This window comes from Cladophialophora psammophila (genome assembly GCF_000585535.1).
Source record: "Cladophialophora psammophila CBS 110553 chromosome Unknown aczJe-supercont1.6, whole genome shotgun sequence".
Taxonomy (NCBI): Eukaryota; Fungi; Ascomycota; class Eurotiomycetes; order Chaetothyriales; family Herpotrichiellaceae; genus Cladophialophora; species Cladophialophora psammophila.
This window is the reverse complement of record NW_006912927.1, coordinates 1,107,048-1,131,136: the sequence shown is the minus strand read 5'-3', so window position 1 is coordinate 1,131,136 and position 24,089 is coordinate 1,107,048. Positions and strand designations below refer to the sequence as shown.

The window sequence follows — 24,089 nt, the reverse complement described above, 5'->3', positions numbered from 1 at the left end:
ACAAGCGTGAACGGACAATAATCGAGGAACGGGCGTGCTGCGACTGTCGTGGATCTGAGAAGTCATTGTCGAACAGAGGTATAGTGGCACGGCTTATATAGTTCGACACAGTGGCAAAGGTGGCGAGATTAAAGTGGTGTTAGGTGTCTATCCGCTGATGGACCAAGAATGCTGAGTGCGCCAGAGAGGGACACAAAATCCAACGGCTACAGGTGTTTCGAGAGGTCACAAAACTATGATGAACGGTTGGTAGAATCTGGAGACAGTAAATGAAACTTGGGAGGCGAATCGCCGAAGTACTCAAGGATGAGCGACTGGAAATAAGGGGCGTCCAGTTCTTCATATCCTAAGTCAGGGCTGGGGTATCCAGGAAGAGTGGCATAGTAGGCGGCCGTCTCTACACTCAATGGTTGGCGAAGTGGCTGGTCGGTTGCCGCCTCCGTCTCGTCACGTTGAATGATGATGGTGCGAAGGGCTGGACATATTGTCGCTAAACGCTGGCATGTCCTGGCAACGCTCCCAAACTGATTCCATAGTAGAGCGACATGTTTGAACTTTAACAGTTCATCCGCTCCAAAGCTGTTCAGGACGGTCATTGCGTCCAAAGAATCGCCGAGGTAGATGACCGTTGTGTCCAGATCGACCCAGTAGGAGCCAGCACTTGTCGCTAAACCACTGGAAGGTCCACGAATGGGTTTAACGTAGAATTGTTCCAGCAGTCGCCGAGCCTCCCAGGAGGACAGGCCAGCTAAATATGGCGCAGGGCCAATGTAGGCCATAATGAAGGGGAGGCAACCTGCAGTGAGGTTGCGATCTGTATTGTTCTTGTGAACCGCGGCCCAGACAGACGGTACGGACAGCGCGTCCCTCCAAATTCGGAGTCGCAGTTCTGGGGGGGGCAAAGTATGAAAGAAGGTGAAACTGTCCGCGGCCGACATTGTTGCGATAAGAGATGAAATGACGAGCCGCGCGCTTCCAATTCCGATTTGCAGAGTGGTGTTGAAGATGGCAAGATTGATGTGAAACAACACGTCTTAGATTTTTAGGTGCGAAGACTGGCGCCAGCGCTCCAACGATGACGCTTTATCATTTACTTGGCGGCGGCTACGCTGCTAGGTTACAATTATGTAGAGCCTGTGTAGAATTAGCATTGAGGAGCTAACTATAACTACTCGGTACGTTGGGGGAATGCCGCTTTATAGACTGTCCCTGAAGGGACTAGCGTCCCCTTGGCAGATATCATACAGTACATACATACCTGCCGGGACTGGGCAACGCTTGGCACTGATAGATATCAGCTGCTGGAGCCTCCAAGAGAAGATCTTAGTTTGTGGCCTCCCACCTCTTTGCTTCCTAAACATTCGCTATCTTGCTATCCGTAGACAAGTCAGCAAATGCCCAAGCCATTGACCCCTTGGAAAAAGCCAAGGAAAAGAGGAAAGCATGTCGGATCTTTCAGAATCGTTCGTGGCATCCATTGCTCGGGCTCTCAACTCGGGCCGGGTTCCCTGTGTCCTCTGGGGCCACTATCTTCTCAATGTCCATGGAGTGCCATCAATCATCAATGTACGCATCCTCGATCAAGGAAATTCCAGATCCTGAGCCAATACTCTGCAAGTCGATTGACTTTGTCATTCCGGACGACCGTTTACGGGTTGGCATCGAGACTCTCTCTCGATTCAAGAGCCTCGAGCCATGTCCAGACTGGGAAATCTGCCCGTCAAGCTCGCAGGAGCGGCCCACGCCGCCACCAGCATTTCATATCCACATCAAAGATTCAGAGGTTACAGTGGCCCTCTATCCGCAATCCGAGACTATTTGGCTCCTACCACCACTTGACAGCTCTCTCTCGTCTCCGAACAAACACATACTTCCCTCGCATTTTGTCCTTGCGTCCGACCAGACTATTCTCCCACCCTGGCGGCCGGGTCGGGGATCGGGTGTCTTTAAGTCGGACAGTGATCCAGTGGTCGTCCCCAAGTCTCATATCTTGCTGGAAGCCTTTCTGCGTCTGTACGCGCGCGATTCAGGGAAGCGCATAGGCGCCTTTGCGATGGCAATGATTGGGTATATAGAGGAGTATGTCGATGACGATGGGCTTTTGGACGCAAACTTGCTTCCGGAACCCCTCAAAACGTCCTACGAGGAGCTTAGACAAGGGATCAAGCCGGTTCGTCAATGGACCCAGGAGTTGAAAGAGGCTCTTGGGATACATGAGGATTCCGAGGATGATCGTAACGGTTAGAACGCTGCCTTTTGAATTGTCTCCGATCGAACTATTTAGGAGCTGGGAAAGATCCTGACGGCTCAAAGCCATGATATTCGGAGTTTCCCGGGTAGATGGAGCTATCAAATACGCGGCACTAGTCTCGTTTCTGTTACAAAGAAAACCGCCGGCCTCAAATCCCAGGAGTTATAGTGAGCATGGATACGTACTCACCTATCAGCAGGGCGCTAAACTTGAATGTTTGGCATGGCTCTGAAATGCGCCAGCGTCCCACGATTTGGCTAAGGTTGTGAAGTCGTGCTGCTGGCCGAAAGAACTATGCCGCATCAACCTATCAGAATGAACGTATGCGCCGTGAGCTGCGCTAGGTCTCCCGGACAATGCAGTTTCGTTGGCTTACTTGCTTAACAACGGGGAGGCCCTATCCAGCAAGGTAGTAGGGAACGTAGCAAGGCATCCTCTTAGGGATCTCACCTCTCATCAGGGCCGAAACGGGCCATCATCGATGTGAACGGGTAAAGTTACTACATGGCTAGGTGTACGCGACGTGAGCGCGTGCGAGACCGAAGCCAAAACGGAAGCCTCACTGGCACGTGAGGGAGCAGAAGCGAGCAGGGAGGGAGGCGAGGAAGGCCGGCAGGGGTAGGCCGGCGGCGAAGGGAGTGGAAGAGAGTGGAAGGGGAGCCAGAAAGAGACGAAGGGCGCAGAAGGGAGCTGACGGGGGAGCGACGAGACTAAATGGTGGTTAGCGGGGGAGCAAAGCGGCGGGTCATTGGTCAGCCAAAGAGTAGTGACGGACGATTGTTCAAGGATATATATATATGTGTGTGTGTGTGTGTGTGTGTGTGTGTGTGTGTGTGTGTGTGTGTGTGTGTTGGTGCGCACGCGTGGTCGTATACATAGTGCTGAACATTGTTGGTCAACCCGGGCACCACCGCTGGTTTTAAGTCATCACCAATCAAACATACATAGGCGGATTTCTCTCGTCTACATCGCGCATGACAATCTTTGTGTAAACCTCTCTCTCCTCCCAATCCCTGAGCAGTCGTTCCGTCTGTTCGTTCCTCAGACGTCGACACAGTGGCCCACAAGGCGTGGCCATAGGTCCCAAATCATAAAATATCTGCAGAGGCACTTCAAGCCTGAGTTTTCCGTGTAATTTGATGCCAGCAACCCTCACGTCTAACAGCAAACTGTACTGTTGACTTGCCGTGGTGCTCCAGAATGTTGGTACTAGACCGTGTGGGATGGTTAGAGAGCAACAGAAGTGGCCATGCCAGAATGCATCGAGCTTCGGAGCGCGTGGATCGGCATTCGATTCCTTGTTCTGATAGTCTTGATCTGTTTCGTCTTTCTCCCGGGCCGCTGCCGGTTTCACAGGAAGACCCATAACAGCATCAAGCAAAACCTCCTCATCGTTCATCCGGCAACTGCTCATTGGAGTCAACATCGTCTGGCCTGGGATTTTCTCGAAGGTGACTGGACTGTAGAATGTCTTCCCTCGTAGACTTGCTTGCACCTGGATCTTGATTTTGGCAAGGAGTCTACGAAATCGGCGTTCATCCATGTATGAAGCTGGTCGTGAAAGGCGAGCACTTAGGTACACCTTGGCTGTTTGAGCCGATTTCCAACAACTGAATGCTACCGCGGCTGGTTCTGTGGTCGATACCCGGAAGCGAAGTTTGGGCGAGTCCAGCCTTCGGAGGCCACATGGAGTCTCGGAAACTGTTGTGTATTCTGCAGCAAAGTCATCCAGGCTGATTGGTGGCATGATTGACGACGTCTTCCAAATCTTGACGGGCTTTTCTTCCCTCAGAATCCACGTATTTGATGTCGATTGATCAAAAAGCACAACTCTAGCAGCTAAATGATAAGAAATATTGGGTTGAGCGAAAACTCTGCGATGGTCGTAACTCCAGACGGCTGTACCAATTAACATTGTAGGGGGGGGTTCAAGACTCTTTGTTGGTGATTTGTCTGCGTTCGTTGATATTGTGCGGGATACCACGAAATCAAAAGGAATTCGATAAGTTGAAAAGCTAGACCTCCGGGTCTCATCGTTGACCTTATGGATGGAACGCACGTCGTGGTTTTGTGAGAGGAACTAGATTTTGTGTTAGCTCTGAGAGGCCACAAATATGCGTTGTATCCAATACTTTGTATACGGAAAATCTCGTGCTCCGATCCTTGTTGATAATGTGTATCAGTGACAAGCCTGTGGCAACCTCCCCGTGAGCGGAATTTGAATGATACTTCATATGGCTTCGCGCACCTTCGAGGTCAATTCTCGCATTGGAGATGGTTGCTGAACATGGCACTTTGATAACGACAGACCCCCGCATGTGTTCTCCCGGAAGCCAGTACTGTTGCTCAAGTATATCGAAGGAGATCGTCGATTTTGCTTGGTTGTCAGGTTCCGCCTTCCATAGTTTGACCATTTTCTTCCCCTTCTGACAAGGAACCCAGGTTTGTTTGCTAAAGATGTCGTATAGGAGCTATACGCTCTGCTCGATGCGGACTTCCGGGATATCTGAAAAGTCTCTCTCCGAAGGTAACGAGAGGGACTGATGAGTATATCACTCAACTCACCTTACCTTGGACGCGGTGGCTATCAATACGCCCTGTGCATATCAGAGCCCGTCGGAGCGGATTGTAAATAACGTTGCGTGTATAGTTATGTAGATGTCTTTCTCATGGGGATTGCAAGGTACCTTCGGTAGAGAGATGGGGACTTGACATGAGGGTGGTATGACGTTTTGAATGGTATGGCAGCCACTCAGGCTATAGGGGTAGATGAACCAGAATGTAGACAAAACGGCATGGAAGTGGTCAGGCAGGCAACGGAGGGAGATATATAGAAAGAGGAGGTGAGACATGACACCAGTGACCAGTCCCCAATCCAAGACTGTCGATCGATGTAGAGGGAAAGCGCCCATCTATGCTGAGGCTCGCGGTCACTTGACCCAAGACCAAGAAGACTCGTAATTGGAGTAGACTGTCCTGAGGGCTCAAACCCAGTCTGGGACAACCAATAGCCCTGCAAATTCCGGTTATGCTTTGTGGTCAAATCAAGCTCGCGCCATGGGGCGACCAGTGCGCAACAAACACCTACGGTTGATACCAATTCGAGTAGTCTAAACGCCACCACTTTGCTGCTGCCATGTCTAATGATTTGACGGCACACAATGTGCTCTACCAAACCAGGCGTTCCAGGCCATTCCTATGGTATCACTCCAGAGAACGAGGACATGTGCGGGAGTAAACTTTACCCGCGACGACCCGATGCATCCGTTAGGGTGGCTTCATACTCTGATGCTGGGGGTACCTCTGTCCTTGGACATTTAGAAGACCGAAACCGACAAAGTCGTCTTCCCTGCCCGTTGGTTCGTCACCAATGACCGGCATGTACGGAGTACTTAGTGAGGGCCCTCGCTCAGGCTAGTGAGGCCCCTCTTGGGGTGTGGCTAACATCCGGGTCGGCGAGCCCAATGCTTTTCCTTGAACAATGACTTCGTGCTCGTTTGTGTTTGCCGAAATTGGAAATTTGTTCGCTTGACAGGCAGAACAGCCTCCTTGTCTCAGAGGATTGGAGCCGCAGCACGAGAGAAGGCTGACAGCAGCAAAAGCGCAATATTCTTTCGTCGTGGATCAATGTTGATCAAAGCACTCACTCAAATAGCGGCAGAAACTTCTCTCCCTGAAGGAACAGCATCTCCGCAAGCAACGGGAAGCGCATATGAGAGTTTTGCATTGATATCAGCGCCCACACGGACCATGTGCGAAAAGTAGTTCGCAAGCATGGAATCGATAGCTAGTGGGCCGAACCTGGCTGTAAGGAGCTTCTTCTAAGCCTCACTGGCCTTCAGTGATTGGTAATAGACGTACCTAAAGGGCTCCGCTTAACGGGATTCAAGACGGACATTGTGGAAGTACTGGGTAGTGAGCTTGCGTTGGATGTAATACCTGGTAATGGTTGAGACGAGACGAAGCACATGTTACCTGCAATGGTCCACCGTACTGTGCGGTGCCCCAGAACGGCGGAGCATATATCTCCAAATTTAGGTTTCTGATATCAGAGCTCGATTCCGATCAATGGATGCAATGAGCTTCTTATTGATACTTCCACCTTCGTGGGGATCGGAACAACTAGAATATTAAAACAGAACAAACAAAAGAGCTCTTTCCGCACTCGACAACCTTTCGTTCATCTCCCTCGACGATCTTACGTCGACCGCATTCTACCAACCAGACCTAACCTCGCAAGCTCTGAAAACGGAAAGAAGAAAACGTTCACTCTTCTCAAGAATCTGATTCGGGAAGCCAATTTCGGAACTCCCCTCACGCCCAAAAATGGGCTTTACAACGGGCTTTGTGAGCAACACCGCCTCTTCCTCCGTGGATCCCCTGCAGACTACGGTCCATAATACTAACAAGATATTTGAACAGCTGGGCGGCGCAACACTAACCTATTCCCTTCTGTACATCTCTCTATACATCCACCGCGCAAACCGTAATGTTCAACGCACCCTCTTGTCCCAACAAGCCACCCTGTTAAACTCCGTTGTTGAACCTGCACCCCCGTTGCCTGAGCCCCCGGCATACGAAGTCCGTCGAGCCGGATTAGTAGAAGAGCTCAAGGACAGGTGGAACAGAGAGGTGGAGAGGTTAGTGAAGAATGTCGAGGAGACTGACTGGTCGGGCGTGCGGGAAGAGGTCGAAGAGAAGGTGGGCAATGTCTGGGCGAGAATGAGGAAATCGCAGGCTGGCAAGGAGGTAGAGGACAAGGTGAAGGAGGTGGTGGATGCGGGAAAGCAGAAAGTCAAGGAAGAGACGGCACAGGAACCGACGAGGCTGTTGGAATTGAAATGAGGGTTGCGACCATGGTCTTAGCAGCAATACTCCATTCCATTAATGAACGATCTCGCCTCCTCTGGCACGAAGCTCTCGCGACTCAATGGAATCTATCGCAAGACACCAGCCCTCGCACACAAGCAGCCGAGCTGCCTCCACAACGATCCTCTAGCCACTGAACCTGTTGAACGGAGCTCGGCCGTCTCATCTCACCCTGAAGCTCAGCTTGACCCTCTACCCCCGCCACGGTCCAAAGCCTCCAGCAAATATTGAATACTCAGCAACAATGGACCAGCCTGTCAGACGTCTGGTGTGTCTGAAGTGGCTCGCGCATGACCGATGCCAAGTGAGGTCACAAAGCACCCACCGCTTTCTTCTTCGCCTGCCTGATTGTCCCCTCGATGACTTGCAATGGTCAACCAACAATCTCAATGTTGAGGCCATCGCAGCAAAGAAAAGGATGTATGTATCCCGACAGACGGCGATTTTGTGACACAGGACCGCCTTGGACGCCTAGTCTCGACCGCTCGTTGTCTTATAACACCCCGCCACGATGCAGAGTTACACAGTAAGGCGCCCCTGGGAAGACAACATTTGCAGACTCGAGTTCCTTTCCGATATGAATGGCAAGGAAGAAGCAATGGAGGAACCGCGGACCTCACGAGGAGAGGAGAGAGGCTAGGGAAGGGAGAGAGGTCGATTGGAAAAGGTGGCCAAGTATCCTTAGGGACGAGGTTCTATCACAAAATATCGAAACCTAGTTTTCGATTTCCGCTCTTTATCGAGCAAGGAATGGCCTTGAAGTATATCTTGCGGCGACATCCCATGATTTGTAAGGACCTTGCCGCCTCCGGCATATTCTTGTTGGACCTCCAGCCCCAAGAAGCAAGTTGGACTATGTGGAAAATAAAACGCCGACAACACCATGCATGCTTTGGTTCAAGTTCCTCGATCATTCCTTTGAAGAAGTGTTCCTCCGTTTGAAAAGTGGTCCTTGTACGGCGAGCACAATCGTCATCTCAAGTTGCTCATTCGTCGTCATCATTTGATTCATCATGTGGCTCCTTCCACTGACTCTCTCACATCTGAGTATCTGCAAATAGTCTTCCTTGACCTACTGCTCTCCTGCCTGCCTGCCTGCTCTGTAGAGACAGTGAGCGAGGTGCCTCGAGTACTCACGATGTAGTCGTCGTCGTCGTCGTCGTCGCCTGCGCCAACTCGTTGGCCCTCTGCAAGCTCTTCTCCAAATCCTTGACCCTCGCCCTCAATGCCTCATTCTCCCGCTTCACTGCCTCAAGTTCCGCTCGCTGCAATGCCGCCTCTTCATACCTCGCTTGCGCAATAGCTGCGTTGGAGCTTGGAGAGCGTGTCATTGCGGCATGGGGCGCAACAGATGAGGCGTCCATCGTTGACGACACGGAGCTGCGGTGAGGATATGCGTACACTCCCTGGGTCAAGTGCGGTGAAGAAGTGATCGAACTGGATCGGAATCCTGATGCAGAGGTCGAATTCTGCCGACTCATGTCCGGCCTGCTCATTTCCATGCTAGGTCGCGCGCTGGCCTGGACGCTTTGGTCTCGAGGGGCGGCCACGCCGGAGACGCTGGTATTGGCGGCATTGGCGAGACTTTCACGGATGGAGCGAGCTGAACGAGTGGAAAGATTCGAGGAGGAACGATGACGGCGGGTGGTTGTAGGGATGATTGTGGTTCCCGTTGTGGTTGTATTGTAGGGGTCGCCAGAGAAAAAGTGCTCAGACGTGGACGAGGTGGTGGAGGCAACAGAGGCCGTTTGGGCGCGTAGAGCAGAGAGTTCTCGTGTGAGTCGATTCACCTGGTAGCCGCCAACGTCAGTCTTCTCTCTCCTGCGGCCCATGGTCCTTACTAGCGGTGGGTGCTTACAATACTCTCTTGCTCTTTTTCAAGTTCCAAATGTAATTCAGCGGCTGTGAGAGGTCGGGGATGTCGGATAGGTCCTGATGCATTGTCAGTTGATCGGCCTTGGGTGGTGGGGATTGATGCTGCTCTCTTTCCACTGACCTGGGCCTAGACCTACACCTGTGTTGTCCATCATAACCACCTGTGCCGGTCTAGGGGAACTTGGAAGACTGTTATTCTGAGGGAGCGGCGGAGGCAGCATTTGCGTCGAAGTTCTCCTCGACGCAGACACGGACGGAGGCTGTGGTGCAGTAGGGTTCGTCGTCCCTGGAGCCTGGGGATTTGAAACACCCCGCGGCGATCTTGGAATCGAGTTCAGGTCGGGCATCTTCACGTAGAGGTAAGACAGCAGTACTGCAGTAGTTGTCGAGACAGGTGTCAGAGAGGAATATGTGTTCTGCAGGTCAGTTCTGCCGGCTGGCCATCAGATGTATATATGTAGGAGTGGGAGTCAAAGGATGCGGTCAATGGCGGGTGACGGTTTTGTAGGGCGAGGCTGGTGGGCTAGACTCGGGGCGCTGTCTTCAATGGCCTTTCCTGTATAGGTGAGGCGAGCACTGAGCGCTGAACACACCGGACAAGACGTGGGAAGGAATGAGTGGTTTCAAAGGAGGGCCAACGAAGCAGGTCTCAGGTCTTAGGTGTCAGGTCCCCTTGGTCCTCTTAATTCTCCTTGCCCAAGTTGAAACCATGAGGTCGCGTCGCCTGTGGCCAATCACAATTCAAGGCCAGAGCACCTTCAACGGCCTATTCCAGGGCTGTAGAGCCAGCAGAAGCCGGCCACCGTGAAAGGGAAAAATTGTAGCGTGTGATGAGCACGGGAAACGCTCTTGAACATCTGTCAAAATGTCTATATCTCGGGCCAGGATTCATTGGACTTCATCATGCCGCCCCCCCTCAAGCCTGTATGACCCCTTGAATCATTGCATTGCCCTTGCCCCTTGCATACCCCTCGATGTCCATTTCTGAAAACACGTCGACTCGATCATGGACCGACGTTTGTGACATGACCTCCAAAATCCAAACAAAAACACATTCCATCATTCCGTGCAAGAAGCTGGAGGCAATCGCCTCGTCTTAATTGCCTTTTGCCTTCTGCCTACCACCCAGCGCGCGTCCCTCGCTCACCTGCCGAGTAATATCCCTCATACATGTGATACACTGGTTGATGGTTCAGTGACAGGCTTCCCATTTGCCGCTGTCGGGTCCGGATCACTCTCCCGCCCCGGAGACGAATCCGAAGATGCAGAAGGGTCCGAATCGTGTTGGTCCCAACTCTCGCCAACTTTCCGAGGTCCCTTCTCTCGGGCGTTTTCACGAAACTTTGGTGATTGGTCTCTGGCAGCGTTTTCAACATGAGCACTGTCATTATCTTTCTCATCTTCTCCAATCATTGCAGCCAGGCTTCTGAAGTTGAACATAGGCTCGAGACTTCCTGGTGGGGGAGTACCGGAGCCTGAAAATGAAGCTGCAGGACCTGGTTCGACAAATGAAGAGGAAGTCGACGAGGCATTCGACATTTGCCGGAGATGAGAGCGTCGGAATGGCTCAGCCGCAGTAGGGATTGGAATGGAGCTCGCCAAAGACTCTTGGCTGGTTCCAGACAGCGACAGCGCTGGAATATAAGATGGCCGCGGAGCCTCTTCCTCCATCTTGGCACCTTCTACAGGAGGGGTATCAGTCCGCTCTACCCCTTTACCTTTGCTGGTTGTCGAGTCATCGTCTTGGCCGAGAGACAGATTGCTTTGGGACCTTTCCATCTGACTGCTCGATGCATCCCCGTTACTACCGTTGGAGTTGACTGTGAAAAGACTGTTCTTCCGTGCCGCTTTCTCGGCCTTCTTGGTCTCTTTTTCTTTCTTCTTCGCTTCTTTGCGCGCTTCTTTTTCCTCCTTCCTACGGCGTTCTTCCTCGGATGCCAGACTCAAACGGATAGCCTCCATCATCATCATGTCTTCAAGGTCGTCCATGCGACTTCGTCGGGAACTGCTGCCGCGTGGTGGAGGCAAGAAAGAGCTTGCGCGGGTCTCTCCAGCAGCTTCCTGCTGCCGCGCTGCGTGTCTCTCCGCCAGCATTGTGAGTGCACTCAAGCTCGAACTTGGGCCGTTCTCGCCACCTTCTAAGGTGGATCGTCTCAACATCCCGCGTCGGCTAAATGCCGCGAAGGCTCGTGAATCGGCACCCTGCCCATTCATCAGATATGCGGCTGTATGCAGCGCAGTAGCTGCTGCAGACCGTCGGGCAGCGTGGGCCCGAGCAGCTGCCAGCTTGGTCGCCCAATCCGGGCGGATTTTATCCGTTGTAATGACCTCCGGAGCATTTGCCGACAGAGAAGTTCCTCGCCGTCGCCCAGGCCCCGGAGATAAGTTTCCAGAAGAAATTGAGGTTTGAGAGGACATGGCCGACATGACCTGGTATGGCTGGGATCCAGTGCCGTAAGTGAGCCCTCTACGGAAAGGAGGCGGCGCGTAAGTAATGCCAAAATCGGGAGTTTTGCAATACGGGCAGGTTGCAATCTCAGAAACAAGCAAACCATCCGCCTGCACTTCACGCTCGGCGTCAGAGACAGGTGGCGCATTCGGATCTGGTTGCTCGTGTTCCGGGGGGTGAGGATCAGGCCGCTTGATTTGCACGAAACATTCTGAACAGATAGGCTGTTCACAGCATCTGGTGGTGTTGAGGTACGGGGGATAGTATAGAAAGCAGATTGGGCATTCCGATGCGTCCTTGTAGAGGTAGACTTCGATGGGCTGTCCATTGACGAAAGGATCCGGAGGCAGCTGGAACTCTCTTGGGGTCATATCTACCTGAGAATTACCCCGCGATGAGGTCGCCAGAGAAGCTAATGTCTTTGCCCGGGTTCGAAAGGTGCTGGCGCTCGGTGAGCCGGACGGTGGCGGCGAGGAGGGCGACGGAAGTGGTAAGGAATTGGCAGGTGGCGACAGGGGTGCAGAGCTATCGGACTGGAAGGATTGTGATCTTCCCCCAATGGGTATTGTAAGGCTCTTGAGCGCAGATTCTTTGCTCCTGTCGGTGGTTATCCTCTTCGCAAGCTGGTATTCAAGCTCTGGAGGCACTTCATCCGCTGGCGGGATAGGCATGCCTCGGGCGGCAGCCATAAGTTGATGCTCCGCCCACGAATCTGAGAAATCGTTCAGACCTCTCCAGAATGGAGCCAGTCGTCTCTCAATCTGAAGCACGTCAGTTACCTCTTATACCTTTGGAAAGCCACATTGTCTTACCATGAATTGCCGGACAATTGCTTTGTTGAAGTCTTCCGTACCCACGTAGACGCCTTGTGTCACTAGATATCCTCCATCAACGTGCTCTTCTCTCATGCTGCGCTCGCGCTCCTTGATTCTTGCGGCTCTCTCCTTTTCTGCCTTTCTAGCCTCCCTCTCCACCTTTGTCTCGCGTCGTTGCTCGAGCGAGGAGGCATCTTGATCACTGCTCCCACCAATGCCGAGGAAGGAGAAGTCGGGTCGGCTGCCTCTCCGTTGGCGGGAGTGAGCGGGTCGAGGGGGAGCTTCCAGGCCATTTTGTTGTCCATCTTGTCGTCCCGTAGGGCTCGTGCTGCCACTGACCCGTGAGCCAGAGGAGCCGTGGCCACGTGCTTCCTTCGTCTGAGAATTGCCCATGGTATATTGGTTCCTGGATCAATGGGCAACCTCCTGCTGCTGTGATACACCGACCTGCTCAATCATCGCCACATTTTAGGTGTGTCCTGCGGTTCCGGAGACAACCTGAGAAGGTTTGGGATTTTGTTCCTTTTCGAATGCAGCGATCGGTGTAGGTCCTTTCGGGGAGCTAGGACCCGGTTCGGATACAGCGGAGCGTTCAGTCAGAAAGAAGTGCCAGACAGTAACTGAGATCTGATGGGCAGTTTGTGCCGTGAAGTGAGAAAGCTGATGCAAATCGGGTGTGGAGTGATCAGTGACCTCGCAAAACAACCATGTGAGATGAAATAAACTGGGACATAGTACATGCACGCAGTAAGTTATGCCGTGCAGTAGTGAAAGCACAGGGCAAGCAAGACCCAAGATGGCAAATTTCGCTGCAGCGACGTCAACTTGCTGTGCCTTGCTTTGCCTGACGCAGGGTGCTTAGAAGAGAAGCAGCTTGATGCACGGCGAGACGGGAAGTGTGAGCACGGAGGGGAAACGCAGAAGCTGGATGGTGAAATGTCAGGATTGGGTGGTAGCCATCCGAGCTTCCACGATAACGATACGGAGGTATATACTGGTGGCAGCGGCGGGCGATCTGCTGGACTGTCCAGTGCCCACCTGATACCTAATACGCTGGAGGGCCTTTCCCTAAATCTGCAATTCATCGGCGGTGGCTCAAGCCTCGGGGCCTCACTAACCCCCGCATCACCTAGCACTCTCAAGCTTTGGGGACGCCTGCGAGCCCGTTAACCACGGTTTGTGCCTGAACCCTTCAAGCCAAGGCTTGATTCGTTGGGCGCACGGGTCCTTGTGCTGCCGAGCAGCATATCTCCAAAAATTTCATCCAGCCTCATTACGTGCCCGCGCACCCAAGGGCGCCAAATCTTCCAGCGCTTGTTCTCGGCCAATTCCCATCGCGAGCGCCTGGTGTATGAGATGAATTCGCCATGGTCTCTGACCTGACGCGACTACATGTAACGCCCTTGGATCCCGATCTTCTTCAGGTCGTCGTTGGACCGCATCTACTCAAGTTAGTAGCCAATTTGTCTTACCACACGATCCAAACGTCTCCCGAGAACAACTACGGCTACTTCGACCTCCCTGCCATGGAAGCGGATAAACTTAAAAAGAAGCTCAATGGAGCAATCTTGAAAGGCAGGAAGATTAAAGTTGAAGAAGCCCGGCCGAAAAAGCGCAGGCGGATCGAGGATCTGGGCACAGAGGACGCCCCCGTCGCAGAAGCTAAGCGACGGAAGAAGTCTAAAGATCGCAATGTTATCCAAGGACACGAGATCCCCGCGGACCGGAGAGTGAAGCGTGGCTGGACAGAACCAAGGTCTACCAAGTCAAGCAAAAAGACCAAGGGCAAGGCTGTCTCGAGCAGCTCAAAATATACAGATAAAACTGAGGCCCTCTTTCGGACGAAGGTACCCCCCAACAAACTTGACGGTGTAGATGCAGTGAAGGAGAAGGGCAAGTCGAAGAAGAAAAGCACCCAGTATGTTGTGCACGAGTTCGAGAAGTCGACAATGCAACCATCCTTCCTCAAACAAGATATCGGACCAGGAGTCAAAGGAAATCTACGGTACGTTGAGGGTGAAGGTTGGGTCGACGAAGAAGGACACGTGGTTGAGAAGGAAAACGAGCGCGTTTCACAGCGCTGTGAGAGAATCAAGCTGAGAGCACAGTTGGATCGCACAACTGCAAAGCGGCCACGTCCACTTTCTGAACACTCTACCTCCTCCTCGGCTGAAGACACTGGCGAAGCTGAGGTGGAATCCAACTCTCGAAAGGTCAAGAAAATTGATGAAACAAGCAGTTCGAATTCTCCTTCCGACTCGGAATCCGAGGAAGAAACAACTATGAGCGCGTCACCGCATGGCCACTCAGCGGCAAATTTACAACCGGAGCTGCATCCACTGGAGGCTCTCTTTAAGAAGCCGAAAACAGCGGCTTCACAAGATATTGCAAAGCCGTCCTTGGAGATATCGACGTCGTTCTCCTTTTTCGACTCCGGAAATCCTGAAGACCTCGCAGAAGAGCCTAGCATCCCATTGACACCTTTTAGCTCTCAGGACATCCGTTACCGTGGGTTACGGAGCGCTGCTCCCACGCCTGACACGGCTCACCCAAGCCGGTTCAGCAGCTATGGCAGCTCTGGGCTACCAGGAGATGAGGAACCGGAGGGAGCTGATGAAGAGGGATCAGGCGAAGCTGGGCTGGGCGGTAATTCCGTGTCGCAGGAAAAGGCTGATGAGCGGACATCCCGGCCCCAGAGTGACTTCGAGAAGCAATTCTGGGAGAATCGGGCAGAAAACAATCGGTCTTGGAAGCTGCGACGCAGGACTGTGCTCAAAGAAAAGAGGCAGCGGGAAAATAAGGCACGCAGACCCAAAAATTGGTGATATTTGACCTATCCTCGTACTGAGTATGTTGGATGCTCTGACCCGTCTTGGGGCAACTTGGAGGGGGCCCGAGGGGGCAAGGAGGGGGCAGCAAGGGGCAGATAGTGATCAATTGGCAGCTTGTGCTGAGTCAGAAAAACGTGGCCGCTTGGCAGTTGGAGTGCCAATTTGGTCGAATGGGATGAATTGACGATTTGCTGAAATTCTGGAGCCTGATCCTCCCTCGGGGCTTCCGTTCGTGTCCAGAATCAACGTTCTCGTTCTTCAATCGCTTTGTTTTTGTAGTCCTCTCACGCTGTACATCTCGCGCCCATCTGGATACCACACTCCTCTATACTAAGCGCATGGCTTAGGTGTAATATTCCGACAAAACATTTAGCCCCCTCAAGGCTCAGCTCAACAGTCGCACACTTGATGCCATTGTCATGACAGGCGACCGACCACGACCGCCCACGGACTGAATTGCTGTTGATAGTTCGCATTTTCTCATGCCGCCAAAGAACCAGCGACGTTCTCACACGAAATCCAAGAACGGATGCAGTCAGTGCAAGGTCCGGCGAATCAAGGTCAGCGTGGTCGAACATGCACCGGAAAGTGCTGATCTGATCTCGCTTCGCAGTGTAATGAGGTGCATCCGGTTTGTAACAACTGCGAACGTCGCCAAATATTCTGCGATTTCTCGGCGTCACCTGGTAGCAGCAAATCTCCCAGCAATACTGCCCCAGATGTACGAAGGCAGGAAAGTCAAGCAGGTTCCGTCAATGGGTCGCAGCGGACGCCCACACAGCCTATGGTCGATCCATTTCAGCAGCCTGACCTCGTGAGCACTAAGAAGAGCACTGATTTGGATGTGACCGATCTTCGGTTAATGCATCATTTCACCAGCGTGGTCGCCCTCGATCTGGCCAATGCCCAGACTCCCGAAGCTCAGGCATTGTGGCAAGTCCACGCGGTTAAGCTGGGCTTGAAGCACGAATTCCTTCTCCGGGGCATCCTAGCCGTCTCAGCGTTCCACCTGGCCTATCTTTGTCCGGACAGGAAGGCCGAGTACGAATTGATCGGGACGACGCATCAAAGCCTTGGTCTCACCGAGTTTCAAGAAACACTAAGCCACGTCGATGAAACTAACTGCCAGGCGCTTTTTGCCTTTTCTTGCCTGTTAATCGTGCTCGCTTTTGCTTCGAGTGCGAAGGACAAACCCGAGGACTTCACCCATGATGTGCTGCATTGGTTCTATTTGCTGAGAGGAGCAAACATAGTACTCAACATGCACCATGACACAATCCGGGGCAGCTTTCTCAAGCCGCTCCTGGATGAAATGGCGCACATGGATAATATCGCAGCCTACAGATTTCCCGATACCGATCAGATCACCAAGCTATTTCGAGTCTGCAGTTCTCCGGAACACGACAAAGAGACCGCGCAAGCCATCGACCTGGCGATTCATTCACTGCTCAGCACTTTCATTCAAGCCTCATTACTCAAAACCCGTGGTGACGGCACGGTTTTGGCAACATTTGTCTGGCCGATCAACCTACCGCCCAAATTTCTCGATCTTCTGAGCGAGAAGCAGCCTGAAGCCATGGTCATTCTCGCACACTACTGCGTTCTCATTTACTGGGGAGAGACCCACCACGAGGACACTTGGTTCATTAGTGGATGGGCGAAGTATATGCTTGAAACGGTCAAGGAATCGATCCCCGACCCCTGGCAGGAACAGCTTGAATGGCCAACCATGATGATCACACAAGAACATGGCTCATCCAGTGCCGAAGCAGCCCTTTTGGTCGGAAATCGCTCAACGGGCTGAAACGCATCCAGCCTACCGCCAATTGTCAATGGTGAATACGGCGCAGACCGCGGACGCACTAATGTATAACGGGAATTTTGTACACTAGGATACAATGGGAAGGGATCAATCTCTATGCTTTGTTATAATGCTGCGATCGAGAGAAAATGGTCGGCGATTGGACAGTCCCATGGAAATGATACCATGGACGAAGAGCCAGGGTGTCTCTTAGAAGGCAAGGCGGTTCTCCAAAAAGACGTACAGCTGCACACTGGCTGGCTGCAATGTGGAGGAATAGTCCACGATGGGTCCACGATGGGAGTAATGTCGAGTATGAAGAAATTCTTGACGAGTAGACCGGCGACAGTAGCCCATGAATATCACCACTTCTACTCCGTGCCTTGCTCTGGATCGGGGGAGTGAAAAAGAGCGATTCCGGAGAATAGTCATGCCGAATCCGTTCCCGAAAATCCGCAGGGCCATCACTACGGCCACGCCATCTTCATCGTCCTTTCCACTCCTGCGTCGATTGTCTTCAGAGCCTCGCAATTCTTTAAACGAATATGCACCAACATGCCACTACATGAGAAGCTTGGCCATCTAGGCCACTCGATACGAACTATTAGGTGGGTATCTGGTACTGGGTACTGGCAAAGACCAAAGACGCGCACCCTCAGTGGAGCCAGTCTGAAACGCCTGCGTATCCTGAAGCGCCCCCTTGCGACCATGAAGCTTCAACCACGACCAACCGAGCTCTCCTGACACAGACTCGAGTCCCCCTAGCCCTGCGTCTTGCGTTTTCCTCTTCATCTGTCGCGCCGTGCGTTTCGAATCTCTTTCCTCTTCTACCCTCGGCCATATTCACTTTTTCTCCTTCTAGAGGTGCATTTTCCTCCCGCTCGACCAGATCGACAGCGTCTTTCTTCGAGCAGGTCTCGTCCTTTTCCCTTCGACACTCTTTACATTAACGACGAAGGTCTTGTTCCCTACAGCTTGACCACCTGCTGGGACTAGGAGAATCCACAGCAGCAGCAATGGCGAACAAAATTCTCCTTGTCTTTATCGTGTTCGATGTCATTTTCCTCCTTTGCGCAGGTCTCCATCTCTTCATCCCACTGTATACCCGCATGAACATTAAAAACAACAACAACGTCAACAACATCGCATCTAACCTCTTGCTCGACCATTGTCCGCTCACAGGTAATCTTTCTCGTTCACCGTATCCTGATCTCTAGGGGGATACTAATGACTGCGTCCGCATAGTGAGCGTTGTCAATTCGATCATTATGTTCATCGCCTTCCTCCTCTCTATTCCGGCCTTGTTCATGCAGCGCAACCGCACATGGTTGAAAGTTCACGCTTGGGGAATTGTCATTGCCGCTCTCCTTACTCTGGCCATTGGTCTAGACATCTGGTTCTCCACCCTCGAAACCAAGAAGAATCTCGCCCCAATTTGGAATGCTCAAACTCCAGCCGTTCAAACGATGCTGCAGACCAAGTTCCAATGCTGTGGATACAGCAATCCGGCGCTGTTTGTTAAAGACCAGACCTGTACCAGTGCGGCGACGGCGGCGAGACTGGGCCCGTGTATCACCCCCTTCGGCACGTTTGCAAATCGGTTCCTGGATGTGGTTTTCACAACCTTCTTTGGATTTGTGGCTGTTGATATGATGCTCCTGTTGGCTGCGTTGTGTCTGATCAAGGATCGAAAGGAGAGGGAACGATACAGGCTCATTGATGAGAAGAGAGGATTTGGACCAATCTAAGACAAAGAAGAGCAGGATGGGTGGGGAGACAGGTGAAAAGAGAATGGACAGAGGCATGGGATGCAGAGGCTTCGAATGTTGCTTTCGCCGGCGTATGGGCCGAAAGAGACGGACTGGCAGCATAGCCATCTCCGGATGCTGTATATTACAATACATGCTGAGCCAGATTTTGTGATTTGATGGTTTTTTATATGTGGAGCTTCATTGAAATTGCCCAGACCATTTGGGAGCGACGAGAGCGGTGGGTTTGAATAAGGACATTCGTGGCATTGACATATTTTGACATTGGATGACCAACACGACAGATATATAGATTCAGAGAATTTCAGAGATTCAACTGGCATAACCTCGTTTCTTCGCCCTCGCGAGTTTTTTGTGCATCCGGGCTTCTGCCTTGGGAGGCGTTCAAGATTCACGTTCTTGAACGGAATTTGAGTTTGAGTTTGGGTTGATCTGTGCGGACATCATCGACATCACCACTGCATAGTATCATCATCATCCATCAATCACATCATGACTCCCCCCCCCCCAAGCTTGTCAATACAAATCTATATACACACATAGCACACCCCAATCGTCTCATCACGCCGGCGACCAACCTATGGGACAGCGCAATCGTCGTCTACTCCATACAGGACACATACTAGGATACCATGAGCGAGAACGAAACGAAACAAACGAACGAACAACGACAAGGACAGAGAACTGCTGGCTGGGCAATAGCCAGTCATAATGGCCTGGGCGCTTGTGACTCCCGCGTCACGAGGGATTGGGTTCGCATTGACCCGTCACCTGCTTCGGACTTTGCCCGCGAGCGTGCCGGTCGTTGCGACGGCGCGTTCAGACGTGGCCGGCGTCAGGGAGAAGCTTCTTGCCTCATCGCCGGGGCTGTCCGAGTCACGGTCGTCGCGCCTCGACGTGCAGGAGTGCGATGTGCTTTTCGAGCCCTCGATTTGCAGGCTGGCTCGGTACTGCCAGGAGCGGTACCACGACAAACGGCAACGCCAGGAAAAGAACGCTCATCTACGCATGGGGTTCGTGATCCCTGGCATGTTGATACCCGAACGAGCGCCAGATAAGATCGAATACGAGAGGGCGCTGCAGACGCTAAAACTCAACCTCCTCGCACCCATGATGCTGGTGAAACATTTCGCCAGCTTCCTCCCGCGAAAGTCCACGCCGATGGTGTCTGAAGAGGGAACATTACCCAGGCCAGCCGTGCTGGCGCTGATGAGCGCTAGAGTCGGATCGATCGGGGACAATCGGTTAGGGGGATGGTATAGCTATCGAGCTTCCAAGGCTGGAGTCAATCAAGTGGTCAAGTCCACAGACATATTCCTGCAGATGCAGAGCGGACACAAGGCCATGTGTGTCGGGCTGCATCCCGGAACGGTCAAAACGGACCTGAGCAGAGAATTCTGGGACAGCACGCCCCCAGAGAGGCTGTTCAGTCCTGAGTTCAGTGCGCAGAGACTGATCGACGTCGTCAATGGGCTGGAGGAGAGTAGCCGGGGGAAATGCTGGGATTGGAAGGGCGAGGAGATTCCCCCATGATGATGATGATGATGATGATGATGATGATGATGGTAGTGTACGGAGTATGATGTGCATGATGAATAAGGAGTGGAAACGAGGCTGTTGTGGGCCGAGCCACTTCACAAACCTTGACCCAGCGGCCTCTGGGTCTGTTTATTATTTGCCGAAAGGCTTAGACAACAGCTGTAGGGCCGGGTTGCACAGTCATGAGAGCCAAAAAAAAGCCGGGGCACTCCGACATCTTCAAGTATTAGGCAGGGGGGGAAGAGAATGGGATTTGCAGGATGGGGGTCGCCAGACCAGACAAGACAGAGAGAACGAAAAGCTCATCCAAGTCCATGACATTGAGCCTTCCGGAGATGCGAGCTTACTGTGTTTGACTTGAGGTTCCCATGTTACGGAGTGATACTATCCCATGGAATTCCAATGGCTATACGGATTAGGTAGAAAATGGTGGTAGGAGACGGATGTTCGTGGGAGGAGAGCGACGGCAGGTCATGGCTGATAGGTTTGTTTGGTGGCGGTGATGAATCAGCTGGGCCCTTACTTAGGTAGGGCGGTGTTGCTAATCTCGGGGCTAGCAAGCTCCTAGGATTGCGCTAGCCAGGGAGCAGCAGGGCGTGAGTGGATGAGTTGGATTGGGGGAGAAGAGATGTAGTGGACATAACAAAGTAGAAAAGTGTACCTCGTACCGTGTACGGATAGTATACCGTGTTGGGTTCTGGGACGAATTTTGTCTGAAATGGGAATGGAAGTGGAAGGGGAAGAATCGGAAAAGGAAATACAAGGGGAAAAGGCAGAAGGGTTGTTCGTCTTGGGTTTGGAGGGAAAAGCCATTGTACTCCGTACCCAGTGCCCAGTACATGAGTAACAAGTAAGGAGGTAGCCACTCCGGACCACGGTACATGTGCGCTGCGGGATGAGCGAGTCTCTTGAAGCGTGCACCGGTGAGCACTTGTGCGGATAAGTTGCATCAAGACACACAGAGCCGTGGTGGTCAGTCAGCTAGCAAGATGCAGGAGCCACGCTAGCGACCCGGGCTAGACATAAACGGGGTCTAGGGGCCCTGAGAGTGGATCCCAGTGAGCCAGTGACACCGGCCCTTACAGAGCTCGTGAGGTCGGGGAAAGAATGATCCGCCACTGAGACTGCCTATTGCCCTGCCATTGCCCCGCCATTGCCCCCAATCACGGCCCAGGCACGCCCGTGGCTGCCACCGCTGGGTGGGTGGTGTTTGCAAGTGCTTGGGCGTGTTGGGCGGTGCTGGGTGGCCCCCTCCAGGTGGCCCTCTGTCTACAAAAGGCAGGCAGCTGCCGCTATGCCCTTTCCGACTCCCTTTCCTCTCTCGTCCATCCTCAATTCTGTCCAGTGTCCAGTACCAGTGCCTGTCGCAGTGTCTCACGGCGCGCCCTGTCCCATCCACCATCCATCCAAGTTTTCCCCAAGTCTCTGTGCGACGAGATCCAGGGAGCGCTGCAGTGTCTACACTGTCGTGTGCAGCGTGTTTCCTTTGACCTGGGCGTCCTGGGCGACCACCAGATTCCTGGCATCCAGCGGCCAGCATCCATCCACCACCGACCCTCAATCTCGCCCACTGACCAGAATACCGTCCACCCAACTCGCAATTCATTCCATCTGACACTTTGAGCAACCGCGACACATTACATCGCTGTCTCAACCCTGCTCGTGACGCTATTTCTGACTCCTTGAAAGAAGGTACGTGTACGTCCATGGTTTTCGGTTGGTTTTTAGTTGTTTGCTTGTTTCCTCTTCCATGCACGAGGCGAAGATCATCCTTTTCGACCATCCCGCATTGAGCACAGTAAGGCCACGACAAGCTCCCCAGCGAACACGAACAAGGAGCACTCAGAATCCTGTGTTGGTGGTTTTGACAACCGAGGTTTGTCGAACATGGTCACGGCCATTCTCGTCCTCGTTGTCGGCCAACATGAGAGCGAGTGCATGCTGGTTCATGGATGGCCGGTGAGTTTTTGTCGAGGACCGAAGCCAATGGCCCAGCCAGACTTGAGGTACCAAAAGTGGAGTTTTGGCTGGGCAGAGAGACAGAGGGAGAGAAAGATGCGTGTTGTCGATTCACGCCCCGAGGCTCCAGGTTCCATGTTCCAGGTTCCAGGTTCCAGGTTCCTTGGACCTTCAGTCTCATCGCCAAGCCCCGCCCATCAGCCCCCCACTTTTTGTCATCGGCGGCTTGACGCACGCTCTCTGATTTGTCCTCGGGCCCTGCAACCCACCGAGAACGACAAACCTCACACCTAAGGGCCTCAGACCACTTTTGCACTGCACAGCCCACGAGCCCCAGTCCCCCTCTGGTGCCTCAACCCAGCCTGCTCCATTTTGCCGTCCTTGGTTCTGCCGACACTCTCCGCCCCTCTTTCTTCCCCCCCCCCTTTGCCCTTTTGTCTTCGTTTCCTCCTTCAGAACATCCCCCCGAGAAAAAAAAAGCTCCCTCCTCCTGCACACCAAACCGCTTTCTATCCAGATCTCAGCCCACACAGAAAGTGGTTACTTCTCTGTATTCCAAAACCCACTTCTTATCCGTTTGCAGTCTGATTGTTGCACATCCGCCCTCTGCCCACAAAGCTTGACCCCCCTTCAAGCCCTTCCAACTTGCCTGTCATTTGCCCCCGGATTTCCCTGGCGTCTGTACCTGCGCTTGCGAGCTTGCCGCAACCCCGTGGGCCTGCGCCTTTCCGAGTACGTGAATATGATCTCGCACCTCTACAAACCTCGCTGTCCAATCCGTGTCTTCTCTTCACCAATTGTCGCCGTCCTTCACAAGTTTGCCTTTGTTCACTTGGTCCAACTCACTAACCTTCAATTCCCGGTCCAGACGCGTCACCAATCACTGTCTACCGTCCGCGATCTGTTCGACCGCACCACTTCTGAAAAGGTATTCTATCCGTCGACCAACTTCCTCTTTCGTCTATTGACACTTTACTTGTTTAGGGTAGACATTGTCACACTTGATCTATTCCATCCGAACTCACCATGGCGGACATCACCGATCCTTCTGCCGGTCTCGAACATCCCTCACCTGGCGACGACCTTGCCGGCAATGGCGTCGACTCCCGAGGCACCAAACGACCAAGAGCATCCATGGCCGGGGAAGACGATGATGATGACGATGAAAAGGGAGGACGAGAGCGCAGAAAGATCGAGATCAAGTTCATTCAAGACAAGTCGCGTCGCCACATCACATTCTCCAAGAGAAAGGCCGGCATCATGAAGAAGGTCAGGCGCAGCCGCCACCCATCAGAGAAGCCCGAAGACTTGACTGACTTTCTTCCAGGCTTACGAGCTGTCCGTGCTCACCGGGACTCAAGTCCTCTTGTTGGTTGTCTCAGAAACCGGTCTTGTGTACACCTTCACCACTCCCAAACTGCAGCCTCTGGTCACCAAGGCCGAAGGCAAGAATCTCATCCAGGTGTGTATGTCGCGTAATCTTCCCATCGACTTGTTACTGACATTGGCTCAAGGCATGCTTGAATGCTCCAGAACCCTCTGGCAACGAGAACGGCGTCGATGCCGCTGACGATGTCGCGTCACCTGACGATGTTCCCTCCATGCCGCCGGCCGCTGCCGGCGTTCCCCGACCCGCACCTCATACTGGGTATGGCATGACTCCAGAACAACAGCAGCAAGCCCTGTATTACCAACAACTCCAACAGCAAAATCAAAGCGGCCAGTATGGCGGTATGCCCCAAATGCCTCAACATCAACGCGCATAATCAACACACCAGTCCACCTCCCATACATTGATACCCCCCACCACCTACGAAACGGTCGGCTCTCGTGCAGTCATTGGCCTTTCTGACACATGGGCCTCGCTCATTGTCTAATGGCGGTCTGATATCGGCTGAGAGGCGGCTTCTGATTTCACTCTCCACTGATCG

The 24,089-nt window shown here is 52.9% G+C and overlaps 11 protein-coding genes across 11 annotated transcripts; 7 read left to right on the top strand and 4 right to left on the bottom strand.

Moving 5' to 3' along the window:
• Nucleotides 1–233: 233 nt before the first annotated feature.
• A1O5_04749 (uncharacterized protein) lies at nucleotides 234–938 on the bottom strand (the record flags this gene model as incomplete). The annotated part of the gene is made up of 1 exon (XM_007745353.1): nucleotides 234–938. The coding sequence occupies one exon, from the start codon at nucleotides 936–938 to the stop codon at nucleotides 234–236; it is 705 nt and encodes a 234-aa protein (XP_007743543.1).
• A 599-nt stretch (nucleotides 939–1,537) lies between these two features.
• Nucleotides 1,538–2,245, top strand: A1O5_04748 (uncharacterized protein; the record flags this gene model as incomplete). The annotated part of the gene is made up of 1 exon (XM_007745352.1): nucleotides 1,538–2,245. One exon carries the CDS (start codon nucleotides 1,538–1,540, stop codon nucleotides 2,243–2,245), a length of 708 nt encoding a protein of 235 aa, XP_007743542.1.
• A 940-nt stretch (nucleotides 2,246–3,185) lies between these two features.
• On the bottom strand, nucleotides 3,186–3,998 carry A1O5_04747 (uncharacterized protein; the record flags this gene model as incomplete). Its single annotated transcript, XM_007745351.1, has 1 exon — nucleotides 3,186–3,998. The coding sequence occupies one exon, from the start codon at nucleotides 3,996–3,998 to the stop codon at nucleotides 3,186–3,188; it is 813 nt and encodes a 270-aa protein (XP_007743541.1).
• Nucleotides 3,999–6,577: 2,579 nt separating this feature from the next.
• Nucleotides 6,578–7,096, top strand: A1O5_04746 (uncharacterized protein; the record flags this gene model as incomplete). The annotated part of the gene is made up of 2 exons (XM_007745350.1): nucleotides 6,578–6,598; nucleotides 6,674–7,096. The coding sequence occupies 2 exons, from the start codon at nucleotides 6,578–6,580 to the stop codon at nucleotides 7,094–7,096; spliced, it is 444 nt and encodes a 147-aa protein (XP_007743540.1).
• Nucleotides 7,097–8,253: 1,157 nt separating this feature from the next.
• Nucleotides 8,254–9,342, bottom strand: A1O5_04745 (uncharacterized protein; the record flags this gene model as incomplete). The annotated part of the gene is made up of 3 exons (XM_007745349.1): nucleotides 8,254–8,910; nucleotides 8,979–9,052; nucleotides 9,117–9,342. The coding sequence occupies 3 exons, from the start codon at nucleotides 9,340–9,342 to the stop codon at nucleotides 8,254–8,256; spliced, it is 957 nt and encodes a 318-aa protein (XP_007743539.1).
• Nucleotides 9,343–10,159: 817 nt separating this feature from the next.
• On the bottom strand, nucleotides 10,160–12,652 carry A1O5_04744 (uncharacterized protein; the record flags this gene model as incomplete). Its single annotated transcript, XM_007745348.1, has 2 exons — nucleotides 10,160–12,205; nucleotides 12,257–12,652. The coding sequence occupies 2 exons, from the start codon at nucleotides 12,650–12,652 to the stop codon at nucleotides 10,160–10,162; spliced, it is 2,442 nt and encodes an 813-aa protein (XP_007743538.1).
• Nucleotides 12,653–13,626: 974 nt separating this feature from the next.
• A1O5_04743 (uncharacterized protein) lies at nucleotides 13,627–15,084 on the top strand (the record flags this gene model as incomplete). The annotated part of the gene is made up of 1 exon (XM_007745347.1): nucleotides 13,627–15,084. The coding sequence occupies one exon, from the start codon at nucleotides 13,627–13,629 to the stop codon at nucleotides 15,082–15,084; it is 1,458 nt and encodes a 485-aa protein (XP_007743537.1).
• Nucleotides 15,085–15,572: 488 nt separating this feature from the next.
• Nucleotides 15,573–16,894, top strand: A1O5_04742 (uncharacterized protein; the record flags this gene model as incomplete). The annotated part of the gene is made up of 2 exons (XM_007745346.1): nucleotides 15,573–15,650; nucleotides 15,704–16,894. The coding sequence occupies 2 exons, from the start codon at nucleotides 15,573–15,575 to the stop codon at nucleotides 16,892–16,894; spliced, it is 1,269 nt and encodes a 422-aa protein (XP_007743536.1).
• Nucleotides 16,895–17,907: 1,013 nt separating this feature from the next.
• Nucleotides 17,908–18,639, top strand: A1O5_04741 (uncharacterized protein; the record flags this gene model as incomplete). Its single annotated transcript, XM_007745345.1, has 2 exons — nucleotides 17,908–18,073; nucleotides 18,137–18,639. The coding sequence occupies 2 exons, from the start codon at nucleotides 17,908–17,910 to the stop codon at nucleotides 18,637–18,639; spliced, it is 669 nt and encodes a 222-aa protein (XP_007743535.1).
• Nucleotides 18,640–19,371: 732 nt separating this feature from the next.
• On the top strand, nucleotides 19,372–20,193 carry A1O5_04740 (uncharacterized protein; the record flags this gene model as incomplete). The annotated part of the gene is made up of 1 exon (XM_007745344.1): nucleotides 19,372–20,193. The coding sequence occupies one exon, from the start codon at nucleotides 19,372–19,374 to the stop codon at nucleotides 20,191–20,193; it is 822 nt and encodes a 273-aa protein (XP_007743534.1).
• Nucleotides 20,194–23,184: 2,991 nt separating this feature from the next.
• On the top strand, nucleotides 23,185–23,924 carry A1O5_04739 (MADS-box transcription factor, other eukaryote; the record flags this gene model as incomplete). Its single annotated transcript, XM_007745343.1, has 3 exons — nucleotides 23,185–23,427; nucleotides 23,486–23,620; nucleotides 23,673–23,924. 3 exons carry the CDS (start codon nucleotides 23,185–23,187, stop codon nucleotides 23,922–23,924), a joined length of 630 nt encoding a protein of 209 aa, XP_007743533.1.
• Between the last annotated feature and the right edge of the window lie 165 nt (nucleotides 23,925–24,089).